Raw genomic sequence first — 26,847 nt, forward strand, 5'->3', positions numbered from 1 at the left:
ATTATTTAATCAAACCCCGTGGTCCCCACTCGCTGCCACCAGCCATCTCCTAAACCAAAGGCACATTTAATGCTGCCACAAGGGAGGAGAGAAATGAGGCTGTGAAGACTTGCAGCAGCATATGTCCGCTATCTAAATGTTCTGAACCTGGAAACACAGAGGGGTTCAGGGACTCCTGACTCAGGAGACGTGCGGCATGCACCACCCAATGGGCCATTCGTTGGGGAAGAGGAGGAAAATCGGTTCCTTACATCTTGTGACTGAATTAAGCTAATAGGAGACAGAGAAAACACAGGAGCAACAATGCAGCCAGATGCAGGTGAACTTAGATATTAAGGTACCTGGGAGGATGGGTGGGTGGTGCAGTTCAAATAATGAGTAGAGGAGTAAGAAACCAAAAGAGTGAAGGAGAGATAAATGACTAGGGTTATAGTGAACTAGCAGTCAAACCTAAACTACCATCAGCCCGGTACTTTGCTGCATTGAAAAAGAGAAGTAGGTTAGGCCACCAGTGGGATAGAGTACCAATCACAAGAGCTTGTACCGTTGCTGTGTGAGACATTGCTCACAGCCCATCTGGAGTGCTCTGTAGAGTTCTGGTTGACTAATCACAGGAAGGGTATCATTGATCTTGAGGCAAAAGGAATAAAGATTATTCTGGGTATCGGCAATTTCACTTTTGAGGAAAGGTTTAGGAAATTGGGCTTGTCCTTTTTTTACCTGCATCACAATCGTAGTGGCACTTTAAAAAGTAATTTGTTGGCTGAGAACTTCATTCTGAGGATGTGATAAGGCACTAAAGAAATGCTTACTCTTTTCTCTCTCTATTTCTGTGTCTGTCTGTCTCTCTGTCTCACTCTCCCTCTCTCTCAGAAGAGGAGATTTTGAGGTGATCAAGTTGAAGTTTTCAAGACAATGAAGCATATTCAGAAAGACAGTGCAAAAATGGTGAAGGGTTCAAACACCAGTGGACTCAGATTACAGATTAGAAAGTCAGACGTAACTTATCCTTGTTTAAAGTTCCTAGGGAAGAACATTGTGGCAGACGGTGTAAATTGGATGATGTTTTGGAGAGACTAAAGATTTAAGTGATATGCAAGGGACGCTGCCTCCCTGGTGTGGAGCCATGCTCATCAGGAATGGGGCATCATAGGTAGATCCCTTAGCATTGTAGGGTCAATTCGACAGCCCACGTTAGGAGCACATGGTCACTATTTACCTGCAGTGAGAAGATGAAGCGCTTGTTGGGCCTAATGTCCTTTCCCTATTCCTAACATGTCAACTAATCTGAATAAGGTACACTGGATCAATTAATATTTGTTTATTAAATATTGGCCCATTTCTTATCGCTAAACTGTGGTGTCACAGTTGGCAGGTTGATGCTGTTGTCAATGTTAATTATGGAACAAAGACCTCTCCGATCAATTTGTTCTGACCAGTCAATCTGCGATCATTAGACAGGTCACCTAGGGTTGCCAACCCTTCAGAATTGTCCTGGAGTCTCTGGGAATTAAAGATTAATCTCCTGGACACTTCTACGAGACTCCCAAGGGAAAAAAATCATTGGTGTATAAAAAAAAAGTTCTTTTCATTTTCTTTGAACACTTTCATTTATTAGTTATAATAATATTGCTGATGGGGTATAAAGACTGTTTGACTGACAGTCCAGAATGATCCAGTCGGGCTATAAAGAGCCCGTTTGCTTTCCGATTGGCGTGGTAATATGGCGCACTGAAAGGATGGAGGTGTTGAGCGACACACGGTGGGGGTGTGGGGGCACGGCAGTGGAGGCTGGAGGTCATGTGCCGAAACCACCAGCAATACGTCCAATCAGAGCTGGCAGCCCAGAGGTCACCGCAGTAAACACATTACATCAATGCATTTTTTTTTATTTTGACTCTTTTCAAAAATGAAAAAACTAGCATACAAAAATCAAGATTTTAGTTGGATGCCTGTAGAACAAATTTGATCCATCTAAGTGAGATTGTATAACCGTTAGAAGTCTTGATATGATCCTGAGGGAAATTTTAAAAATATATAATATAGGCAAAATGATTGTGGCTAATACTAAAGACATTGGGGAAAAAATTGAGTTGCGCCCCCGAAAAAATTAGAGTCCCCGCAGCCGAAATTCATCGGTACCGCCCCAAGAGGGAAACAAAGCGCCCCGCCTCCCTCTTGGGGCGCTGCGAGGGAATATCAGGCTCTGCGGCACGTCGCGCCACGGTACTGCAGGCCTTCCTCCCCCTCTTAAAGGGGAGGGGCCTTGCGCAGCGCGACCCGGGACCCAGCTGGGCCACCAGGGCTCGGAGTGCCAGCAAAAGAGCCCGGCACTCGAGAAGTGCCAGGCTCACGGAGCGCAACCGGCACTCCGCGGTGGGGGGGCTTCAGCGGAGGCCGGGGACGGCAACAGGGGCAGGTGCTGGCAGGCGGACAGCAACAAAAATAGCCGCCCGGCACCTCGCCTTTAATAAGTGCCGCCCCGGCCGCAGGTAGGCCCCCCTGACCCCGTCGAACAAAGCATCCGGTGGTAAGTCAGGGGCCGCTACCGAAGATCACGGCCGGGGCGCTAACGGCTACCGCCACCGCTAACCTCCCGCTGAATTTCATGGGAGGCATTGGCGCTGCCACGCCCGGGTGCTAGTTGCTTTGTGCCCCGTTAGCGCCCTCGCGCTAACGGGCTGCGCAAAGCAACCGAATTTTTCCCCCATTGGATTCTTGTATTAAAATGTTAACATGTTGGGTGATCTCTTCTCAAAAACGTTCTTTGTGTATTCCCCCCCCCGCCCCATCTTCTCTCACTAATTCCGGTTTCTTCCCTTTCTTTCCCCCGCTCCTGTGCAGGATATTTTCAATGCCGTCATTAAGCAGAATCCTTTCCTGGTGTACCAGCTTCCGTGTTTCTGGAACGTTCAGCTGTCGGATCACACTCGCTCCGAACAGTGCTACAAAGATGTGTCAGACCTCAAGGTAAGGAGGGATCATGGTTGGTAGAGAAGTGGGTGCGTGAGAGACTCCCAGCTGCACAAAGCCAGAGGTAATTTAGTAACATCTGAGCATCTTGCAACCACAGTGGAATCTCCCGCCTGATTCCCTTATACCTGCAAAACAACAGGAGTCCGGAATAAGCTTAAACTGCTTAGCAGGTCATTGCCACAGTATGTTTCATCTGAGACAGCACCACCTCTTTCTTTTGCCTTCCATGTTGCTGGCTGTTGTAGCCTGGCACAACTGCTCTGCAATATCTCCAGATACTTCTCTTGTTGGAGCCTCTTTTTAAAGGGTCATCTGCTGGTCAAGGCCAAGATAAAAAAAAAAACCCCAACCCCTTTGGGATCACAACGCTCTATGGTCATCTTTCCTACAATAGACAATTGGCATGACTTGAGTTGTCCATCACTACCGTTAGTGTTTCTCTGCAGTGAGAGTGAGCTGTTGTGTTATAGCACCAGTCCAGCAAGTCCTTCCACATTCAGGTGTCTCGCATCGCGTCATCTTATTAGAAAATAGGCAAAATATCCAATCGGAGTAGGTGAGAAGGCTAGGAGTCAAATTCAAGACCATCAGGATGGGAATCCGGAGCTAAGCTGTTAAGTCCGCAGGGCCGTGCGGAAAGCTGCTGGTCTTCATAGAATTAAACAGCACCGAAGGAGGCCATTTGTGCCTGTGCCTATTGTGCCTGTGCCAGCTCTTTGAAAGAGCTATCCAATTAGTCCCACTCTCCCTGCTCTTTCCTCAAGGCCCTGCAGTTTTCTCCCCTTCAAGTATATCTCCAATTCCCTTTTGAAAGTTACTATTGAATCTGCTTCCACCGCCCTTTCAGGCAGTGCATTCCAGAGGGGCATCCAGGGCCAACAGTGGTATGAAACGCTGGCTCGGGCAGAAGCTGTGTGCTCAGCTCCTTGCAGTGACGGGCTGCTAGCAGAGTTGTGATCATGCATCAGAGTCCTGGACATGGAACTCTGTAATTGGATGGTCGACTTTTCTAGCAACATTATAAAGCTATAAGGCTGTCTGCCGCCAATAAATGAGGCCACAAGACTGACTCATGAATATGTAATTGAATTTTTTTACAATCTCATAAATAATAATGGCAGCTAATTTCGATGGTCCTTCTCCGTTCTCTTTGGGGCACATTAACATTTTGTAAAGGGTGTGCATCGCCTGCTAATAAGTGGCTGACGATTTCAAATGGAAGATTAATGTCTTCTTTTTCCTCAATAATGGGACTTTTAATGAACAATATTGGGTGGAAATGACATCACCAAGAGAGTCTGTAGAAATGGAATGAGAATACTCTGTTGTCCTTCATGGCATGTACACTGTCATATTTGTGTGTGTGCGTGACTGGTACCAGCAAAATCTGAGGGTCATTGTTTTACTTTCCCTTAATGGTCATTGAGATATTGCTCCTCTGCCCCCTAATCATTTATTTGTCATTCCAAAGTAGATAAGTGAAGTTGGTCACTCAGTAAAAATTATATCTTCCAAGAGGCCATCCATAATTGTCATCTTTTTCAAACTATACAATTCCAGAAGTGTTTTTTTTTGCCTAACTGCACTGAAAAAACTCCTGACCTCCCAAAATAAAGAAAGAACTTGCTTCGTGTTCACATTCTCAAGACATTCTGAAGCACTTCACAGCCATTGCAGTGTCGTCATTGTTGTGATGTAGGAAACGCGGCAGCATGTTTGCACACAACAAGCTCCCACAAACAGCAGTGCGATAATGACCAGATTATCGATTTTAGTGACGTTGGTTGAGGGATAAATTTTGTCCAGGACACCGGGAGAATTTATCCATCAAGCAGCACCGCTAAAAAAAACAGTTTTATTGGTCATTTATATCACTGTTGTTTGTGGGACCTTGCTGGGCACAAATTGGCTGCTGCATTTCCATACATTACAACAGTGACTACACTTCAGAAGCAGCTCATTGGCTGCAAAGCGCTTTGGGGCATCCCAAGGTGGTTAAAGACACTGGCCTAGAAATTCAGTGGGCTTTGCGCCCAGTTAAGGCCCAAAGAGGGCCTCTGCGCCAGTAGAGGAGGTTGCGCTGATATTGAGCTCGGCGGTAATGGCGGCGGTAGCCGGTAGCGCTGCGCCGGCACCGATGACGTCATCGGTGTGCGCAGTGCCCCGTTTCCGCCCCGATGCCGGCCCGACCCCCATATTCAGTTGCCGCCGCCTCCTCCGTGGCGGCCGCTACTAACATCCGGAGACCAGGGCCTTACTGCAGCCTTAGTGGGGCGCATAAAGGTGGAGGTGCGGCCGGCCGCTTTTTCGGCGGCTGCCTGCCCGCACCTCCTTCCCCGGCCTCCTCCACCACCCCCCCCCGCGGCATTGCCGGCTGCTTTCAGCGAGCCCGGCACTTCTCCGTGGTGCCGGGCTCATTTGCCGGCACAATCCAGCGGCGATCTCCCCGTTGCAGGCACCTCCACCTTAAGAGAAGGAGGAGGCCTGCAGTAACGCAGCCTGCCGCACCGCATCGGGTGGCGCAGCGGCACCTAGAGCGCTGAAATTCAGTTTCAGCGCCCCAAGCGGGGGCGGGCACACCCTGGAACAGCGCCCGGTTCCGACTTGGGGCGCAAAAACTGAATATCTCACGGGCGCAACTGGCTCCGCGCGCAGCGCTAACTTTTGGGCGCAAGCCAGCTGGCGGGCCCAAACTGAATTTCTAGGCCACTGTATAAGGTTCTTTCTTTCTTCTTTTACTCAAGCTGCCATCCTTGATGTGCCGGATTTGACGGTGATTATTGCGAGGTTATATAACAGTTTAGGATGTCACATCTGAGCCCGATTCTGTGCTCGCCTGATGCCCACGTACATTCCAGTTGGGGAGGGGGCAGTCACTGGAAGGGATCATGAATGGGAACCTTGTTGGAATTTTTTCTTTCCCGAGCCTAGGCGACGCTGAGCCCGATTGAATTGTCCCAACTGCGACCCCAGGTAAAATTCACTGACTTGGCACTGAATGAGACTTGAACCAGGCACACTGTGTTAGTGCCACACTCGGTGATGTCGTTATCCAGTGGGTCGTCGGCGGAATTCTGAATGTTTATTACTGTTACATATTTATGATTAATAACAGCTTCACTTATGAACAGAATTGCCAGTAGTGTCAAGTCTCTGCCTCATTAATCTCCCCTGCCCCTCCCCCGCTTGTTGGTCTTGTGGTGAACCAAGGAACAAGGGCTACACTTGTAAGACCGACATGTACATGACTAATGCAGCGATGTGGCTTAGAACAGGCACCGCAAACTGCTGTTACTAGAAAAGCATCTTCAGCACAGATGTCCAGTGGGGGAGAACAGGCTTCAAATTAAAAAGAATATTGTGTAATTTAACTTCAGTTGGGCTACGGCCAATTTTGTGTTTAGTAATAAGAAATACCAGCCATCCATATCGCAAGTAATTGGGGTTGTTTTCCATCTCCCCCGCCCATCAAACTTGTGTTTTCCTTTGTTTCAGGGCTTAAGTGAAGGACAGACTAGGTTGTTGAGAAATTGTGCACAATGTGGTATTTCCTCCTTCTCTGTAAGGAAAGTCTCAACCTTTTCTTCAGTTCATTCCTCGAGGAGATCCTGCGAGACGAGGCTCCCACTGCGGACCATCTCCAGTAACGAGTGCAGTCGCGAGATGGGGGCTCCCACTGCGGACCATCTCCAGTAATGAGTGCAGTCGCGAGTTGGGGGCTCCCACTGCGGACCATCTCCAGTAATGAGTGCAGTCACGAGATGGGGGCTCCCACTGCGGACCATCTCCAGTAACGAGTGCACATGAGATGGGGGCTCCCACTGCGGACCATCCCCAGTAACGAGTGCAGTCACGAGTTGGGGGCTCCCACTACGGACCATCTCCAGTAAGGAGTGCAGTCACGAGATGGGGGCTCCCACTGCGGACCATCTCCAGTAACGAGTGCACATGAGATGGGGGCTCCCACTACGGACCATCTCCAGTAACGAGTGCAGTCACGAGATAGGGGCTCCCACTACGGACCATCTCCAGTAAGGAGTGCAGTCACGAGATGGGGGCTCCCACTGCGGACCATCTCCAGTAACGAGTGCACATGAGATGGGGGCTCCCACTGCGGACCATCCCCAGTAACGAGTGCAGTCACGAGTTGGGGGCTCCCACTACGGACCATCTCCAGTAAGGAGTGCAGTCGCGAGATGGGGGCTCCCACTGCAGACCATCTCCAGTAACGAGTGCAGTCACGAGATAGGGGCTCCCACTGCAGGCCATCTCCAGTAAGGAGTGCAGTCGTGAGATAGGGGGCTCCCACTGCGGACCATCTCAGTAACGAGTGCAGTCGCGAGATGGGGGCTCCCACTGCGGACCATCTCCAGTAACGAGTGCAGTCGCGAGATAGGGGGCTCCCACTGCGGACCATCTCCAGTAACGAGTGCAGTCGCGAGATAGGGGCTCTCGCTGCGGACCATCTCCAGTAACGAGTGCAGTCACGAGATGGGGGCTACTGCACTGCAGCTCTGACATCCGAGCCCATGCTTGCAGCGAGCGAGGCTCTGCAGGGGTGGAGGCGGGGGGCACCTCACCCGAGTACACCGTCTATCTCGTCACAACCTCGTCTGCTTGCCTGATGATTCAGTCAGTACATATCTGAGCCATTGTAATGATGCTGAGGGGCTGAGCTATTGGAAGATGGGGTTGTAGCTTCTCCCACCCCTGGGGAGGGGAGGGGAAGCTGTTATTTTATATAAGGCCAAAGCCAGAATGTTCTTTAAAGGTGAGCAGAAACAGAGAGAGAGGGAGGGAGGGGTGTGGGGGCAGAGAGGGAGGGGTGGCGGCAGAGAGGGAGGGAGGGGGCAGAGAGGGAGGGAGGGGTGGGGGGGCAGAGAGGGAGGGAGGGGTGGGGGGGCAGAGAGGGAGGGGTGGGGGGCAGAGAGGGAGGGAGGGGTGTGGGGGCAGAGGGAGGGGTGGGGGCAGAGAGGGAGGGGTGTGGGGGCAGAGAGGGAGGGGTGGGGCAGAGAGAGAGGGAGGGGTGGGGCAGAGAGGGAGGGAGGGGTGGGGGCAGAGAGGGAGGGGTGGGGGCAGAGAGGGAGGGGTGGGGGCAGAGGGAGAGAGGGGTGGGGCAGAGAGGGAGGGAGGGGTGGGGGCAGAGAGGGAGGGATGGGTGGGGGCAGAGAGGGAGGGGTGGGGGCAGAGAGGGAGGGAGGGGTGGGGGCAGAGGGAGAGAGGGGTGGGGGCCGAGAGGGAGGGGTGGGGGCAGAGGGAGGGAGGGGTGGGGGCAGAGAGGGAGGGGTGGGGGCAGAAAGGGAGGGAGGGGTGGGGGCAGAGAGGGAGGGAGGGGTGGGGGCAGAGGGAGAGAGGGGTGGGGGCAGAGAGGGAGGGAGGGGTGGGGGCAGAGGGAGGGAGGGGTGGGGGTAGAGAGGGAGGGAGGGGTGGGGGCAGAGAGGGAGGAAGGGGTGGGGGCAGAGAGGGAGGGGTGGGGGCAGAGAGGGAGGGAGGGGTGGGGGCAGAGAGGGAGGGGTGGGGGCAGGGAGGGAGGGGTGGGGGCAGAGGGAGAGAGGGGTGGGGGCAGAGAGGGAGGGGTGGGGGCAGAGAGGGAGGGAGGGGTGGGGGCAGAGAGGGAGGGGGTGGGGGGCAGAGGGAGGGAGGGGTGGGGGGCAGAGAGGGAGGCGTGGGGGCAGAGAGGGAGGGAGGGGTAGGGGGCAGAGAGGGAGGTAGGGGTGGGGGGGCAGAGAGGGAGGGAGGGGTGGGGGGCAGAGAGGGAGGGGTGGGGGGCAGAGAGGGAGGGAGGGGTGGGGGGCAGAGAGGGAGGGAGGGGTGGGGGGCAGAGAGGGAGGGAGTGGTGGGAGGCCGAGAGGGAGGGGTGGGGGCTGAGAGGGGGGGCAGAGAGGGAGGGAGGGGTGGGGGGCAGAGAGGGGCAGAGAGGGAGGGGTGGGGCAGAGAGGGAGGGAGGAGTGGGGGGGGCAGAGAGGGAGGGAGGGGTGGGGGGCAGAGAGGGAGGGGGATGGGGCAGAGAGGGAGGGAAGTGGATAACTTCACATTTCTCCACATTATATTCCATTTGCCATGTTTTTGTCCACACACTTAGCCTGTCTATATCCCCTTGAAGCCTCCTCACAACTTTTATTCCCACCCAGCTTTGTATCATCAGCAAACTTGGATATATTACATTTGATCCCCTACAATCATTGATGTAGATTGTGAGTAGCTGAGGCCCAAGCACTGATCCCTGCGGTACCCCACTAGTTTCGGGTTGGTGGATCATTGCGGTACCCCACCAAGCCGAAAATGACCTGTTTATTCCTACTCTCTGATTTCTGTCCGTTAACTAATCCTCAATCCATGCTAGTGTATTACCCCCAATCCCATGAGCCCTAATTTTGTTTAATAACCTTTTGTGTGGCACCTTATTGAATGACTTCTGAAAATCCAAATACACCACATCCACTGGTTCCCCCTTATCTATTTTGCTAGTTACAACCTCAAAAAACTCTTAACAGATTTGTCAAACATGATTTCCCTTTCATAAATCTGTGTTGACTCTGCCCAATCCTATTATTATTTTCTAAGTGCCCTGTTACCACGTCCTTAAGAATAGATTCCAGCATTTTCCCGACTCCTGATGTCAGGCTAACTGGTCTGTAGTTCCCCATTTCCTCTCTTCCTCCTTTCTTAAATAGTGGGATTACATTTGCTACCTTCCAATCTGTGGGAACTGTTCTAGAATCTATGGAATTTTGGAAAATGACAACCAATGCATCCACTATCTCTATGGCTACCTCTTTTAAAACCCAAGGATGTAGGCTATCAGGTCCAGGGGATTTACCAGCTTTCAGTCCCATTAATTTCTCCAGTACTTTTTTTTACTAATACTAATTTCTTTCAGTTTCTCTTTCTCGCTAGAGCTTTGGTTCTCCACTATTTCTGGGAAGATTTTTGCATCTTCTTTCGTGAAGACAGACAAAAAGGCCGTGATTTTTATCTTCGAGGTGGCTTGGGTGCGGGAGAGCTGCCTTCCAGGTTCCAGTCCCGCCCCCAATGACATCAGACGCACAAACGTGATTTTGCGTCAATTGGCCTTGTTAAGCCCGCCCTGCAGGCTTGCCGGCCAATTAAGAGGAAGCCGGTGTCAGATGACGTCAGTTGATGATGCGTCATCTGCTGGTTTTCTTAAAGGGGACACGCACATTTTTTTTGACAGCTGATTTCTCAGTGTTTGACAACATTGAGGTGCTGCAAATACTGACAATCACTGTACAAAGGTGAACTCTTGCACTCAGGCTCTCCAGTGACTCCCTCCTTAGGCTAGAACAGATGGCAGCTGCAGGTGAGGTTACAGAAGCGATCTGTCACTGGTGAGTGAGGTTCTCCCAATGAGGTGGGACTACACATACAAATCAAAACTTGTTACCTACAGAAAAGTGTAAATGCATTAAAAATGATTTTCCTAACATTATCTTACCTCTGAAACTCACCAGTGTAGAATTGGATCCTTCACACCACTTCTGCAGTTGTCATCAATGCAGAAACATTACAGTAGACCCACAGCACACCACACTTACCTGGCGTGGTGTCCGGACGTCAAGAAGCCCGCAGTAGAACTGTCAAAATTGCAAAAAGCCTCTTAACTGCCTGTTAACAACCTGTTAACAAGCAGTTAAGTGGCTAGAATCCTCTTCCCGTCGCTAGGTGTCGGGTCCCTGCGCAAATCGGGGACCCGACACCAGGGAGGATTGTTTGGAGGCGGGTTGACAGTCGGTTTCCGACCCGCTGTCAATCTTTGCAATTTTGCCAGATATCCCGCCTCCAAACCCGCCCCCTGAGCGCCGGCAAAATTCCAGCCAAAGTATTTGTTTAATTTCTCTGCCATTTCCTTATTCTCCATTATAATTTCTCCTCTCTCAGCCTGTAAGGGACCCACAATTACTTTTGCCAATCTTTTCCTTTTTACATACCTATAGAAGCTTTTACAGTCTGTTTTTATGTCTCTCGCTAGTTTACTCTCATATTCTATTTTCCCTTTATCAATTTCTTGGCCCTCCTTTGCTGAATTCTAAAATCTTCCCAATCCTCAGGCTTACTACACTTTTTGGCAAAGTTATAAGCCTCTTCATTTGATCTAATACTATCTTTATCTTCTCTTGTTAACCACGGTTTTTGTGCCTTAAAGGAATGTATATTTGTTGTCAATTATGTATTAATTCTTTAAATGCTAGCCATTGCTTGTCTACCGGCACACCTTTTAACGTAGTTTCCCAATCTACCTTAGCCAACTCGCCCCGCATACCTACTTAGTTTGCTTTGTTTAGATTTAAGACCCTAGTTTCGGATTTAACTAAATCACTTTCAAACTCAATATAAAATTCTATCATATTATGGTCACTCTTCCCTAAGGGCCCTTTTACTACAAGGTTATTAATTAACCCTTTCTCGTTGTACAATACTAGATCTAAAATAGCCTGTTCCCTAGTTGGAAGCTCAACATACTGATCTAGAAAACTATCTTGTATACATTCCATGAATTCATCCTCCACGCTATTACTGCAAATTTGGTTTGCTCAGTCTATATGTAGATTAAAGTCCCCCATGATTACTGTATGTGTGGATAATGTCACAGCCCTTGGGAGAGTTTCAAAATATGTTTTGCAATGTTTCTGCTCTGCACTTGTGCTGTTTAATGCAAATCGAAACCAACATTCCAGCTGAAATTGGGCCCTTTGGGCACACTGAGGCTCGTTCGTTATTTTTGCCAGTGATTTATGGAGCTGTTGACGTCGTCTGCAAGGTCAGGAATTCCACAGGCATAGAATTGGTGGGAATTCACTGGGTCTCTGCACGTTTGTGAGTTCTCTGCAGTTTATATCCGAAGCTTTTCACATGGGGAAAAAAACCCGTTTGCATCGAAATCGGACCCGTTGTCCTGGAGACCACATCGCATTGCCCAATCAAACTTAAAATGGCAAATGCCCCCCCCCACCCACCCACCACACCCCACACCCAAACCCATCTGATGGAATTAGTTTGCTGAGGGATCAAGTGGCTGGGCCGTGCAGACCAGGGAAGCTCCAGGCTCCATTGCCAGCCTGCTCTGAGCCGACTGATCATCTTCAGCGCAATAGTATGGTTCCTCAACTAGGCAGCGGAAAATTCAGCAAGGGTTCACGATTTCAATGGCTCCTGGAAGAATGTGCGCTAGTGTGGACATCAGGCGAAGGCAGAAGTGGGCTCAGTTGTGCTACCCCCACAGTCTAATAGCTGGGCATCCCTCACTTTCTCGGCTCATGCAATGGCATTTGGTACTTGGGTGGGGTACAGGGGGTGGGTGTGGCCATGAAACTGCACACAAGCACATTCAGGAGCAGAGAGGACAAAATGGCAAATTATTGGCCAACATTAGAATTTCATGTAATTTTTGTTCCGACCAACCTGAGGTTGCATCTTACAACATGGCAGAATTTCCTCCATACACTTGGCCTGGGCCAGAAACGCTCCCACAGCAGAGGTTTGTCCGAGCCATTGAAGCACTCCCATGTCACACAAGGTGAATAAAAGACCAGTCACATCTTGGGAGTTGTAAGATCAGTTTTATTCTTCCCTGAAATGATTTTGAGATTGAGTTGTGTTTATGGGTTCTGTTTTAAAACAAAATGAAATCATACAGGTTTTTAAAAAAAATAAATAGCCACAGGCTGCAGACATTGAAGATGTGTATTAAAGCTAGATGAGCCAATTTGTGGAATGTCACAGCTCACAGTCTACTCCAGTCTGATACTTTGAAGGTCAATCGTCTCATTCCAAGCCCACTGGCCAGGATAACATTTTGAGAACAGCGAGAAAGGTTTACTTTAAACGCACAACTGCGGGCGGTGCAAGGTAGCTGGTTTTATTGACAGGCCTACTGGCGAATCACTGACCAGAAAGAAAATCAGCATCACAGTATCGCCATCCCCTTCCCACTGGAAACACAGAACGAAAAGGACAAGGGGGTACATAGGCAGTCAGTCTTAAACAAGAGACTGCAAGGTGTAGCCTTGGGGCCCTGAGCTGAAAGCTAAAATGCAGGAGGTCAGGTTTTGTGATTAGAAGTTGTCGAGAAAAAAAGAAATGCCAAAATGAGTAAGTTAGTTTATGAAAGCGATAGGGTGCATTGTTTATTATTTATTTCACATTTTTTTGCAGAAAGTAAGTGGAATTTGCTTTGACTGTTACTTTGTACGTTTACCTGCTGTCTGTGATATAAAGCAGCTTCACCTTGTGTGTTGGCTGGTAATGCTCGTGAGGGCAGGTGTAAAAGACACAATGGCCCAGAACTTGGTGTCGGGGGCTTGCCGCGCGTGCAAGCCCCCGATGTGCACTTACCCGGCGCGCCGACATCTGAAACCTGGCCCGCAGTGGATTTCCTGTAAGTGGCCCGGTTCTGATCTCGGCGCGCTGTGCTAACCTGACCCAGCGGCGTAGTTAGTGCGATGTGCCGGCTGGGATCAGGTGAGCACTGTTCAGCCAATCAGGGGAGGGGAAACTTCATTCATAAGTTTGATAGTAAAGACTGTCAAACTCATGAAAAGTACGGCACCCCAAAGCACTACTTAAACTTTAAATAAAATTTTAAAAAGCATCCCAATAATTAAATTAACTATGAATAACTTTAAAAAAAACTATTTTAAACAATTAATCAAATTTTTGAAAAAAATAAATTTTTGAAAAATAGGGTCTAAAACTAAACTTACCTTACTGTAGATTCTTTAAAAATAATAAACCTGTGGAAAAAAAAATTCTAAATTGTACTAAAAGACCACTTACCTGTAAAACTAAGTACTTACGTGTGGTTTTTCAATGCGTAAAAACCGGAGCCCTTTACACACGCGCAAATCTGTAAAAATACAGGAAATCCAAGTCGCACGCGCTGCCCAATACCACGCATGCGTTCAGCCTCTTAGCCCCTTGGGTCAGAGGACAGGAAATGCCGGTTTTCAGCGCATGCGCTGTGCATGCTGAAAACCGGCAATTCCTCCTGGCACACGCGTGAGTACCCCGTCCGTACTCACGCGTTGTGACAGGAATTACTGGGCCAATATCCAAAAAGAAAATACTGCAGATGCTGGAAATCTGAAATAAAAACAGAAAATGCTGGAGATACTCAGCAGGTCAGGCAGCATCTGTGAAGAGGGAAACAGAGTTAACGTTTCAGGTCGATGACCTTTCGTCAGAACTGGGAAAAAGCAGGAAAAGGAACAGATTTTTAAGCCAGTGTAGGAGCTGGGAAAGGGGGGAGGGGATGAAAGAACAAAAGGGAAGGTCTGTGATAGGATAGAAGGCAGGAGAGGTTAAGAGACATTGGCCCAGTAATTCCTCTCCCAACGCGTGAGTACGGACGGGGTACTCACGCGTGTGCTCGGAGGAATTGCCGGTTTTCAGCATGCACAGCGCATGCGGGGAAAACCGGCATTTCCTCTCCTCTGACCCAAGGGGTTAAGAGGCTGAACGCGAGCGACTACACAGGCAGCGCGTGCGACTTGGATTTCCTTTATTTTTAGAGAGTTGCGCATGTGTAAAGGCCTCCGGTTTTTACGCATTGAAAAACCACACGTAAGTACTTAGTTTTACAGGTAAGTGGTCTATTAATGCAATTTATTAAAAAAATTTCCACAGGTTTATTATTTTTAAAGAATTTACAGTAAGGTAAGTTTAGTTTTAGCCCCGATTTTTTATATAATTTTTTTCAAATTTTAAAATTATTGTTTAAAATTGTTTTTTACAGTTATTTATGGTTCATTTAAGTAGTGCAATGTTTTTTTTAATTTTCTTTCAAGTTTAAGTAGTGTTTTGGGGCCAGGAGTTTTCATGAGTTTGACAGCTCTCACTATCAAACTCATGAATGAACTTTTGCAACCTCCCATTGGTTGCCCTGTGCTCACGTGATCCCAGCCGGCTCATCGCACTAAGTACGCCGCTGGGTCATGCACTCAAGCGGGCCAGTGAGAGGAAGTGCAATGTGGGCCAGGATTGAAATGTCAGCGCGCCGGGTAAGTGCACATCGGGGGCTTGCACGCACGGCAAGCTCCCGATCCTAATTTCAGGGCTATTAAGAGATATTCAAGGCAAGAGGAGATGGTAATGGAACAGGTTAAGAAACAAAAGATGGCTCTAGATGAAGTGTAATTTGCGCTGGCAGAATGAAAGACAGCCGCCATGTGGGAGGGAAATAAAAAGCTGTGGAAAAAAAATATATATGATCGAGGCCGAGGTTATGATCTGAAATTGTTGAACTCTATGTTGAACCCAGAAGGCTGTAAAGTGCCTAATTGAAAGCTGAGGTGCTGTTCCTCGAACTTACATTGAGCTTCAGTGGACACAATACACAATATCCAGTTCAAGATCACAAGGGGGCCCTATTGTTTCCCCTCTGGATTATGCTATTGTATAATTAGATATTGGGCAGTAGGGGCGCAAACCTAAACGTAAGCCACTCAGACCGCTTATGGGAGTGACATTGAGAGAATATCAAAGGAAGATCAATTTGAAAGATTTTTGAATTTATTGCATGAAGTGTAAAGGCGTTGGCTTATATAGTTGTCGGTTGTTGTATAAATAAGTCAAATGTTGCTGCGTTAGTATGTGTTTTATTAGCACCAAGTTGTGGTGTATTGATTTTCTTAATGAAAACATGCACTTTATGCAGCTTGCTTCAGGGATTGCACTCTCAGCGGTGAGTTCAAGCCAGAGGAAAAGACTTAAGCACCTAATCTTGGCTGATGCTTAAGTACAGTACCGAGGGAGTGCAACATTGTCAGAGGCGCCATCTTTCAGATGAGATGTTAAACTGAGGTCCTGTCTGCCTGTACGGGTGGACATAAAAGCCCATGGCACTACTTTAGGAAGTTCTCCTAGTGTCCTGGTCTACACTCCTCTTTCAACTGACGCCACCAAGAACAATTTACCTGATCATCTCATCTGCTGCTTGCGGGACCCTGCCATGTTTGCCTACATAACAAGAGAGACCACACTTCAAAAGTAATCCGTTAGGTGTAAAAGCGCTTTGGGATATCCTGAGAGTGCGGTAGGGTGCTATCTAAATGCAAGTTCTTTCTTTCTTTAGGATTGGTGAACATTGCCACTTTTACTGACTATCTCCAAAAGATCTCTGCACAACACTGCAGAATTTACCAATATTTCCCGCTGACCCAGGCCTCTTGCCTATGTACTTTAAATATGGAGAAGTCAAACCTTTGCGTATATTTATAGGCATAAGATATCTACAATGGTAGAACTTGTATTTTGTGAAGCGTCACTGCTAAAATTTAACGCCTGACTTAATCACCCCAATGGGGCTTGTGGGAGACGATATTGCCTGGTGCAGTACTCAGCCATACAGACCAGAATGTCTCAGTTCAATCCCCAGTGTGTGGTGAATCAGCTGCAGTTTGGATGCTATAGTTGGCCTCAGCACACTGGACAAGGGGGGGCGTGGGGAGTGGAAATAATTCACCACTGTTCATTTTCCCGACGTCTGTCGAATAGCTCCTGTTCCCAAGTGGACTTCGGGCAAAAGACAGGCTCAAGCTTCGCGGTGATGACTGCTGAGGTCAAATAGCCTCCCAGCACTTATTGTCTAGGCTCATTCACGAGGAATGGCCACAATCAGCAGCTTCTGTTTTCAAGACAGACCAAGAACCAGAGACGAGATGAGGAGACATTTTTTTTATGCAGCGAGTTGTTATGATCTGGAATGCACTGCCTGAAGGGGTGGTGGAAGCAGATTTCAATAGTAACTTTCAAAAGGAAATTGGATAAATACTTGAAAATTAAAAATTTGCAGGGCTTGGGGAAAGAGCGAGGGAGCGGGACTAATTGGATACTTTCAAAGAGTCAGCACAGGCGCGATGGGCCGAATGGCCTCCTTCTGTGCTGTAAGGTTCTATGGCCGCGAAATTGGGAGCTTTAGCACCAGCCGTTAAGGCCGGTTTTGCTGTAAAAATGGCGGCCTTGCTTCCGGCGCAGAAAGCAGCGGCCGCCATTTTGGTGAGATCGGCAGCGCTGCCGTTGCATGCACTCACCGCCCACATGTAAATGATGCCGATCGTGATGTCAGTCAGCGGGCAACGCCTGAATTGATGCACGATCTGTGATTTTGAACGTCGCCGCTCTTGATATCGCCTTCTCCAAACCATGCACAGAAGAACGTGCGTGCAGCAGAGCTTCTTAAAGGGACACACACATCTTTCAGGTAAGTTTAGATTTTACCTTTTGGATTGTTTTTTTTTACATTTTATTGGAGTAGTGGGACATGCTGCTCGCAGAGGGAAGAGGAAGAAGCAGAAGAGGGAGATGCAGAAGAGGAGGAGGCAGAAGAGGAAGACGCACAAGAGGAAGACACAAGAGGACGACGCAGAAGAGGAAGACGCAGAAGAGGAAGACGCAGAAGAGGAAGACGCAGAAGAGGAAGACGCAGAAGAGGAAGACGCAGAAGAGGAAGCGGGAGAGGAAGGCGCGGAAGAGGACGCAGAAGTGGAAGAGGAAGACGCAGACGAGGAGGAAGCGGGAGAGGAAGACACGGAAGAGGAAGACGCAGAAGAGGAAGACGCAGAAGTGGAAGACACAGATGAGGAGGAAGCGGGAGAGGAAGACGCGGAAGAGGAAGATGCAGAAGTGGAAGAGGAAGACGCAGAAGAGGAAGACGCAGACGAGGAGGAAGCGGGAGAGGAAGACACAGAAGAGGGAGACTCAGAAGAGGAAGACGCAGACGAGGAAGACGCAGACGAGGAGGAAGCGGGAGAGGAAGACGCGGAAGAGGAGGAAGCAGAAGAGGAGGAAGCAGAAAGAAGGAGGCAACCCAGACAGCACCTTTCTGGCCGGGATATCCAGAATCAAATCATCCGCCTACGTTACCAGTGAACACAACTCCAATTCCCCTTTCAACATTAGTCCCACACCTTACCTTCCCTCTGTTACTGACCATCACAGTGTCCCCTTGGCCACAATGCTGAAATAAAAGCCTCCACAAAGCAAACATTCCAATCCAACTTTATCCAATATGCATCCAATATTACATCAACAAAATCAACTAATCACCTTGTGCATTATCTTAGTGTGTGCCTTTGCCTATCCTTGTATTGTTGCGCAGTGCTACACCAGTGGCTGCAGCATGGCTGCTGGAAGGCTGCTGACTTTCAGTGGGGGACACTGCAGATGGCCTTGCAGGACGACATCGAGGAGCTGGTGGCTGGGAGTGTCAAATCAAGAAATGGTGTTTCTTCTTCTTCACTCTCCTCTCCCTCTTCTTGGTCAACCACTGGCTGGGCAGGCTGGATTTCACAGAATCACAGAATCACAGAAACCCCACAGTGCAGATAGAGGCCATTTCAGCCCATCGAGCCTGCACCGACACATATCCCACCCAATCCCCGTAACCCCTACACCAACACATATCCCACCCTATCCCTGTAACCACACGTATTTAATCCCCCTAACACGAAGGTCAATTTATCATAGCCAATCAACCTCACCCGCACATCTTTGGACTGTGGGAGGAAACCGGAGCACCCGGAGAAAACCCACGCAAACACGGGGAGAATGTGCAAACTCCACACAGACAGTCGCCCGAGGCCGGATGCAACCCCGGGTCCCTGGCGCTGTGAGGCAACAGTGCTAACCACTATGTCACCGTGCCTTGGGTGACTGAAACCAGGAAGGCACAAGGGTAGGGTTGTGGTGAGGGGAGGGTGGGAAAACAAGAGATGCGTGCTTACACCGCGTGCAGCTTGTACATCAGAAGATATTGTGGGATGAGGGGGAAGTGGGATGTGAGAAGGAGGATGACGTATGAGGATCCCGGCATCTTGTGTTCTTTCAGTCCCGCTGCTGGCCAAGGGCTCAGCAATGCCCCTGCCAAGAATGGTTAGCACTGTCTCCTCCAAGGGGGTCAGGTGAAGCTAGGAATGTGAGGTGTGCTTTGTGTTTGGTAGAGATTGTTGGTAGCTGAATGATTGGTTGTGGGGGGTGCATTGAGCAGTGTGTGAGGCTAGAGGCTAGTGGTGCAGTTGGTAGGAGACAGCTTTTGAAGATGCATTCACTGACCATGACCATTCGTCTGAGGTCATGAAACCTCTTTGGACACTGAAGCCAGGTCCTGGGGGCAACACTGCTGGCAGTGATGGCCTTGGCAACCTGGTCCCACATCCTTCTTTCTGGAGGGCCTTTTGGCCCCTGTAGGTAGAGGACATCTTTTCCAGTGTTGACCCCTTGCACAAAGCTGGAGTGCTGTGTCCGAGACCCTGGGTGCCCTTTCCCTGGCCTGTTGAGCCATTTGTGTTAGTGCTGAAGCACTTTTAGCATTTTTTATGTGCAGAAGGCAGTTCTGCCTTAAGAGCTGCAGACTGCCTAGTTCTGAAGGATTTTTAATTTTTTTTTAGAAGGCAGTTCAGCTTTAAGTGCTAGAGACTGCCTTAAAAAGGAACTGGATAGCTTTAAGTAAAGGCAGCCTCACTCCAGTGATGCGAACTTGAGCCCCCTGCTGAGCGCACAGCCTGTCAGCAACACGTTAGTCGCTAGGCTGTGCGCTACAATCATGTAAAGTAGCAGGCAGCACCAAATTGACGTGCTGCTTGCTCTTTCTGAACGGGCAGGGGCATATATCGTATTGTGGTGCCCGCGCCCGTTTTCAGGCCATATCGAATTTCACCCCCTATGATTCTAAGCCATTCTAATTTTGTTCGTAATATTTTGTGGCTAATTGTATGAGAGACTTTGTGCATACCTGGTGATTTAACTGCACATGTTTCTCCCCAAGGGCAGCAAGCGCTCCGTCTGTAATTTCAGCAAGTGCCCTGACAGAATGTAAAGACTCTGAACCCAATTCGGCTGATGTTTGTCAGACTGCTCTTGGCAGATAATCATAAATTTGATTATGTACGACTCGTTTTGTTGAATTTAGAGATGGTGGAGAGAAAACAAGATTGGACTGTGATTTTGAACAACATCATCTATAATACCTGGTTTATAAACTCTACACACTTAGCGATCCTTTCAGTCACCAGGGAGGATGCCTGTTGGGAAAGATGAATTGATTATTGGAGTTAACATTTGCTCCTAATTTCAACAATTTAGCATCTAATTGCTCCCAGCCGGGGATTTGGAAGATTTAGTGCGGAACATGATGACTGGTTGCGATATGCTAAATTTGTGAGTGGAAATAGCCAATAAGGTGAGGGATTGTCTTACATGTAGGCCTCAGGAATGTGTCTTTTGACTTTGATGCAAGTTAGGGCTTGAAACGAAACTCCTCGTATAGAACTTCATTTTGTTTCATCAAGGTGGATAGTTATAGAACGTATTTGAGCATCACGGGCTTGAAGTTTTGTCCCCTCCTGAAGGTGCTGGGGTATTGTTTTGTGGGTTCTGGCCATTCTCCTTGTCTGAGCCCACAAGTTGAGTGTCAGCAGGATATTTGACAGTCAGGGGAGGCAGTGGGGGGCTTTATCTCACAGCCAAGCCTCATGCTGCATTTACCTGACATCCACAATACACTGTCCAGCGGGAGTCAGTGGGTGAGAGCTGGAATCCTGGCTGACTAGTCCAAAGGCCAGCAGCCCGATCGCTATCCTGATATGAGATCAGTTAGCTCAAGCACAAACCAGGAATTGAACCTGTTCTGTGGGGCTCACTACTACATTGGATAGCGCCCTTATCCACAGGACCAATTGGGCTAGTTTTACATAGGAACATACGAAGAATTGCGGACATGAAAAGACCTACTGGTCCATCCAGCCTGTCGCACACGGTTATCATAACTTGTGCATCGCAATACAGACACTCCACACCCCACCCGGAGCCATGTGATCTCCTGGGGGAGGTGAAGAACCAGATAAAAATCCAGGCCCCCCTATTAGGAGAATAACATCTGGAAAATTCCTCACCAGCCCCCTTAGGAAATTAAAAGGTCCAGGAGGCCACCCTGGCCCTGATTGACGTTACCAGGTACCTACCTACCTTTTGTACCAGGTGATCTCCACCCCAGCCGCCAGAAACAGGGCCAGCTCTCGCTTGAAGGAATTCGGCGAATCAGCGTCCACCGCACGAGCTGGCATCCTGTTCCACAGGTCCACTGCTCTCTGGGAAAAGAACCACCTCCCAACTGTTAGATCCGTGTATCTTAATGTTGTGTCCGTCAATAATCAGACAAAGACTGCAGGGAACGATCAACAGGTGTTTACTGAATGAGGGTTCAAACTGCAACTGACTGTACAAATCACTACTCAGGGTTTATATACAGGTGTGGTCACTGCCGGTACTACAGGATACAGGAGCTGTAAAAAGTAGTTCTCCCCCTTAAAGGTACATACATTACAATTCCTCCCCTTTTAGATTAACAGTACCATAACACTCATTTAACAATTAAATATCAAACTAATTACAATTAACACTTTTAACATGCAACATTAACTGAAAATAGTCTATTTATAAATTCAGTCTTTGGGGTGGCTTCCTGATTCTTTCTGGGTAACGCCTTTCCCGAGTGTCTCGCTCTTGGTGCGGAGGCGATTCTAACACCTTGTCGTCAGTTGATTCATCAGCTTCCAATGCTATTGTTTCTGAGGTAGATGCGACCTGTACGTCGGGTTCCTCACCAGGTACGTATGGCCGAGACATGGGGTTGACTCGTTCCTGTGACTCTAGGATCTGGTCAGCATGGCGTCTCACAATGTTCTCCCCAACATCCACTGTGTACATTAGTGGCCCCTGCCGTGTGCATATCGTTCCTGGTTGCCATTTCTCTGTTCGGTAGTCGCGGGCCAAGACTGGTTGCCCTACATTGAAGCTCCTTGTCGGCTTCTCATTGATGTGCTGGAATTGCTTACTCTCAACATCTCTTCGTACATTTGGTCTGAGCAAATCCAGACGAGATCTCAACCTTCAGTTAAAGAACATCATGGCCGGGGCCTGGTTGGTGACTGCATGTGTCGCATTTCTGTAGGCTAACAGGAAATTGGCCACCTTATGCTGCAGTGGAATGTTGTCATTGCACATGGCCTTTACTGCTTTTTTAAAGGTTTGTACGAACCTCTCAGCCAATCCATTTGTGGCTGGATGATACGGGGCGGATGTGTAATGCCTTACCCCATTCCTTCTCATAAATCTTCGAAACTCTTCGGACACAAACTGTGGTCCGTTATCAGAGCAAATCTGCTCTGGCAAGCCGTTCCTGGCAAAAATGGTCTGTAGGACTGCAATAGTTTTCTCTGTGGTGGTGGAGGACATTTTGATCACCTCAGGCCATTTCGAGTGCGCATCCACGGCTATTAAAAACATTGAGTCCATGAATGGACCAGCAAAATCAATATGCACCCGTTGCCATGGAGATGAGGGCCACTCCCATGGGTGTAGAGGGGCATGTGGTGGTGCATTTTGGACCTTCTGGCATCCTGAGCAGCTCTTTGTCAGGTCCTCGATTTGCTGATCGATCCCCGGCCACCACACATAAGCCCTAGCAAGGCTTTTCATTTTCACCCCTCCCAGATGACCTTCGTGAAGCTCATTGCGCACTCTCTCCCTTAACTTGGGTGGAATTACCACTCGGGATCCACACATCAAGGTCCCCTGGCATACTGACAGCTGTTCTCTTCTGGATGAGAATGCTGGCAACAGTGAGTCGCCATGTGCTGGCCATCCCTTCACCGTCAAATCATATACCCGAGACAGTGTCGGGTCATTTCGGGTCTCCTTCTCTATACCAGCGTTAGTTACTTTCAAGCATTCAATTATAGTCGAATGAAATATTTCAACAGGATCCACTGCTGGTGCTTCCTCCGCAGTAGGCAGTGGCAGGCGTGATAGCCCATCAGCGTTTCCATGCTGCTTCGTGCCCTTATACTCGATTTCATATTGGTGCGCCCCTAGAAAAAGGGACCATCTTTGCAGCCGTTGCGCAGTCATCACCGGAACGCCCTTCTTTGGATTAAAGATGGAGACAAGTGGTTGGTGGTCAGTCAGCAAGGTGAACTTCTGCCTGTGCAGATAGTGATTGAACTTTTTCACTCCCCACACTAGGCTGAGGGCCTCCCTGTCAATCTGGGCGTAGTTACGCTCGGCTGAGGTTAGTGACCGAGACGCAAAGGCTACTGGCCTCTCCGAGCCGTCCAGGAATTTGTGCGACAGCACCGCTCCAATGCCATAGGGTGATGCATCACACGCCAACCGAATTGGTAGTGCTGGGTTGAAATGAGCCAACACCTCTTTTGATGTGATCAATGCTTTGCTCTTCTGGAAAGCTCGTTTACATTCGTCACTCCACTTCCATGGTACCCCCGTTTGCAGTAGGGTGTTCAGTGGGTGTAGTACGGTAGACAAATTTGGCAAGAACTTATGGTAGTAGTTTACCAGCCCGAGGAACGACCTCAGTTGTGACACATTTTCCGGTGCTGGAGCCTTGACTACTGCCTCAATCTTTTCAGGGGACTTATGTAACCCCTCTTTATCAATAACGTGGCCACAATACGAGATCTGCTTCTGGAAAAACTCGCATTTGTGGCGATTAGCTCGGAGCCCATATTCCTTCAATCTAGTGAGCACCTGCTCCAGGTTAGCGAGGTGATCACTCTCATTTTCGCCCGTGACCAGGATGTCGTCCAAATAACACTGGGTCCCTGGAATCCCTTGCAGGACTTGTTCCCTTGCCCTTTGCCAAATAGCCGGAGCTGATGCTACCCGGAACACCAGCCGGTTGTATTGGTAGAGACCTTTATGAGTGTTGATCGTGAGGTACTGTTTCGAGGCTTCTTCTACCTCCATTTGCAGGTACGCCTGGGCCAGATCAATCTTAGTGAAGCGTTTCCCTCCAGACAGCGAGGCGAAAATATCTTCAATCCGCGGAAGCGGATATTGTACAGTGTGAAGGACTGGGTTCACTGTCACCTTAAAGTCCCCACAGATGCGAACCTTCTTTGGTTCCCCAGGCATATTACTCAACGACCTCTTCATTACAGGAACGATGGGCGTAGCCCACTCGCTCCAGTCCACTTTGGACAGTACTCCTGGACGTTCCAAACCTTCCAGCTCTGCTTCGACGGCTGGGCGGATAGCATAAGGTACCGGTCTGGCCTTAAAAAACTTTGGGCTTGCATTTTCCTCTATTTTGATCGTCGGTGTTATGCCTTTTAGTGTTCCGAGTCCCTGCTGGGACACTTCTTGTGCGTCAGTTAGCATTTTTGACAGTCGTCCAGGTGTGACGTCGTCATCCATTTTGGCATCTACAGTCAGTGCTTGTATGGAATGCCAAATTAGCTGTATCTTCCGGATCCATTCACGTCCTAGTAGTGGTGGTCCTCCATCTGGCAATACATATAGGTCCATTTTTGGTGTTTCCTTGCCGTTCTATATAACGTTCACCCTTATTTTTCCTTTGGGGTAGACTTTTTGCCCCGTGTACGTCTTCAAGACAACCTTTGTATCTCTCAAGGGCATATGTGAGAATAGCCGCTTCTAGTCCCTTCGGTTTATGACTGTTAGGGCTGATCCTGTGTCCAATTCCATTTTCACTTGGACTCCTGCTATCTTGAGCGTGACCCAGATAGTTTGGTGATCCTCCGTTTTGATCACATTATGTAGTTTCAGACAACCCAGCTCCTTGCTTCCGGAGTCTGTATCACTCTTCTGTTCGTCTGAACTACTCTCCGTCACCTTATGTACCTTCGTGTACTTCTCCTGTGGAGATTTCTTGCTGCTGGTTTTCTTTCCCGACCTGCAGACTCTTGCTATGTGTCCTACTTTTCCACACTGTCTGCACACTTTGTCCTTGAACCAGCAATCATTATGGTCGTGTGTTGTTCTGCCGCAGCAATAGCACTTCACTGATCCGTATGACATTTCATTTGTGCCATATTCTTGCGGTCTCCGTTGTATCTCTGCAGCGCCCTGTGCTGCTGCTTCGTGTGATACTGCAATGCTGAAAGCCTTGTCCAGCGTAAGATCCTTTTCTGATAGAAGCCGTTTCTGGGTTCCTTCACTTTGAAGCCCACACACAAACTTGTCCCTTAAAGTATCTGCTAGTCCCGTTCCAAACTGGCAGTGTTTTGATAGCTTGCGCAGTTCCGTTAAATACTCAGCATTACTTTCATCTTTATGCTGGTTCCTTTTGTGAAACTTAAATCTTTCTGCTATCAGCAGCGGTCTGGGGTTTAAGTGGTCCTGTAGGATTGACACTAGGCCTAGAAATTCAGTTGGCTGCGCCAGGCGCTAACGCCAAAAAAGGGCTATATTTCCGTCGATAAAGCCTTAGCGCCGGAATGCAGACCGATCTGCGCCGACGCCCAAATTCATTTGAGATTTAGCGCCGGCGCAAAGTGTTAGCGCCCGCTCGGGTGCGCGCGCAGCTTATGACGTCATATCCTCGCGCAACGCTGTTTTAGCGCCCCAAACCGGAAATTGAGTGGCGCCCGCCCAATGTGGGCGTGGCGCTATTAGGAATTGTAAAATGGAACGTTGCAGAGGCCCTGTGGGCCTCGGGTAGCGCAAATTAAAGGGCACCTCCACTGACCTATAAAGCCCAGCCATTTTGCTGCAATGACTTCACTGCTTTGGATTTCTACACAGAGACCAAGGGACAGAGATTCCAGATTTGGGACAAGATAGGAGAGGTCTTTTTGGCTTCTGGCCAGTGCTTTGACATTTGACTCTTGTTGATTTCACTGTTGCGACCTTGATTATGGGGGCTGCATGGGGGGCCAACATTGAGTTACAGCATTATGTGCGGAGGGCTCGCAGACGCTGTGAGAGACGGGCAGCCATGCGTAGACACAGAAGGGCCATCAGGCGTCGCCAACGTAGGCCTTACGCACCCAGGCAATACCGGCAGCAGGTGTCCTATGTCACCATGTCTGCGGCACTTTGTGTAAAGAGGCTGCGCTTCAGAAGGGAGGTGGTTGGAGAGATCTGCCAGCTGCTTCACACAGATTTGCAGCCACAGCTCATGTCCAGGACGTCTCTCTCGGTGGAAGTGAAGGTCACGGTGGCTCTCAGCTTTTATGCAAGCGGCTCGTTCCAAGCCGCTGCTGGGGACATCGCGAACATCTCCCAGTTCGCCGCACATCGCTGCATCTGGCAGGTCACCGATGCACTGTTCGCGAGGAGACACCAGTTCATCTCCTTCCCCATGACCCAACAGAGGCAGCAGCAGCGTGCAGTGGGATTTGGCAGGATCGCGGGCTTCCCCATGGTGCAGGGCGCCATTGACTGCACGCATGTGGCTATGCGGGCACCTATAGACAATCCCGAGGTTTACCGCAACCGCAAGGGCTACCATTCCCTCAATGTGCAGCTGGTGTGTGACCACAGGCAGCGCATCCTAGCTGTAAATGCCCGCTTCCCAGGAAGCAGCCACGATGCTTTTATCCTGCGCCAGACTACTGTGGCTGACATGTTCCAGGCACAGCCTCCACCAAGGGGATGGCTTATCGGGGACAAGGGCTACCCTTTGTGCACATGGCTCATGACCCCGCTCCGCGCGCCCAGGACCCCAGCGGAGGACTCATACAACGAAAGCCATCAAGCAACAAGGAACGTCATAGAGCAAACCATAGGCGTCCTCAAGCAATGCTTCCGCTGCCTGGATCGCTCCGGCGGCTCTCTACAGTATTCGCCGGATAGAGTGTCCCAGTTCGTCGTCGTGTGCTGCATGCTGCACAACCTGGCTATCCGCCGGACGCAGGCACTGCCACCTGACATTGCACCACCACCTGAGGAGGACGAGCAGGAGGACCATCAGGAGGAGGAGGGGGAGGAGGAGGAGGAGCAGGCCAGGAGGGGGCCAGAAGGCCCAAGGGCCGTACGCCGGGGGCTTATTGCTCGACACTTCTAGGCCCGCTGTGACGGAATGGCCTGTGGGAA

At 49.4% G+C, this 26,847-nt stretch overlaps 1 protein-coding gene across 1 annotated transcript in view; it reads left to right on the forward strand.

The window, feature by feature from the left end:
* The window catches only part of LOC147105984 (xylosyl- and glucuronyltransferase LARGE1), a 1,047,399-nt gene that overhangs the window by 900,116 nt on the left and 120,436 nt on the right, over positions 1 to 26,847 (forward strand). The window contains exon 7 of the mRNA XM_086008605.1: positions 2,845 to 2,970. Within this exon, the coding sequence (XP_085864731.1) occupies positions 2,845 to 2,970 (126 nt within the window). The remainder of the gene's footprint in view (positions 1 to 2,844; positions 2,971 to 26,847) is intronic.

This window comes from Somniosus microcephalus, chromosome 16 (assembly GCF_052327205.1).
Source record: "Somniosus microcephalus isolate GS21.2 chromosome 16, FLI_Smic_1.0, whole genome shotgun sequence".
NCBI classification, from domain to species: Eukaryota; Metazoa; Chordata; class Chondrichthyes; order Squaliformes; family Somniosidae; genus Somniosus; species Somniosus microcephalus.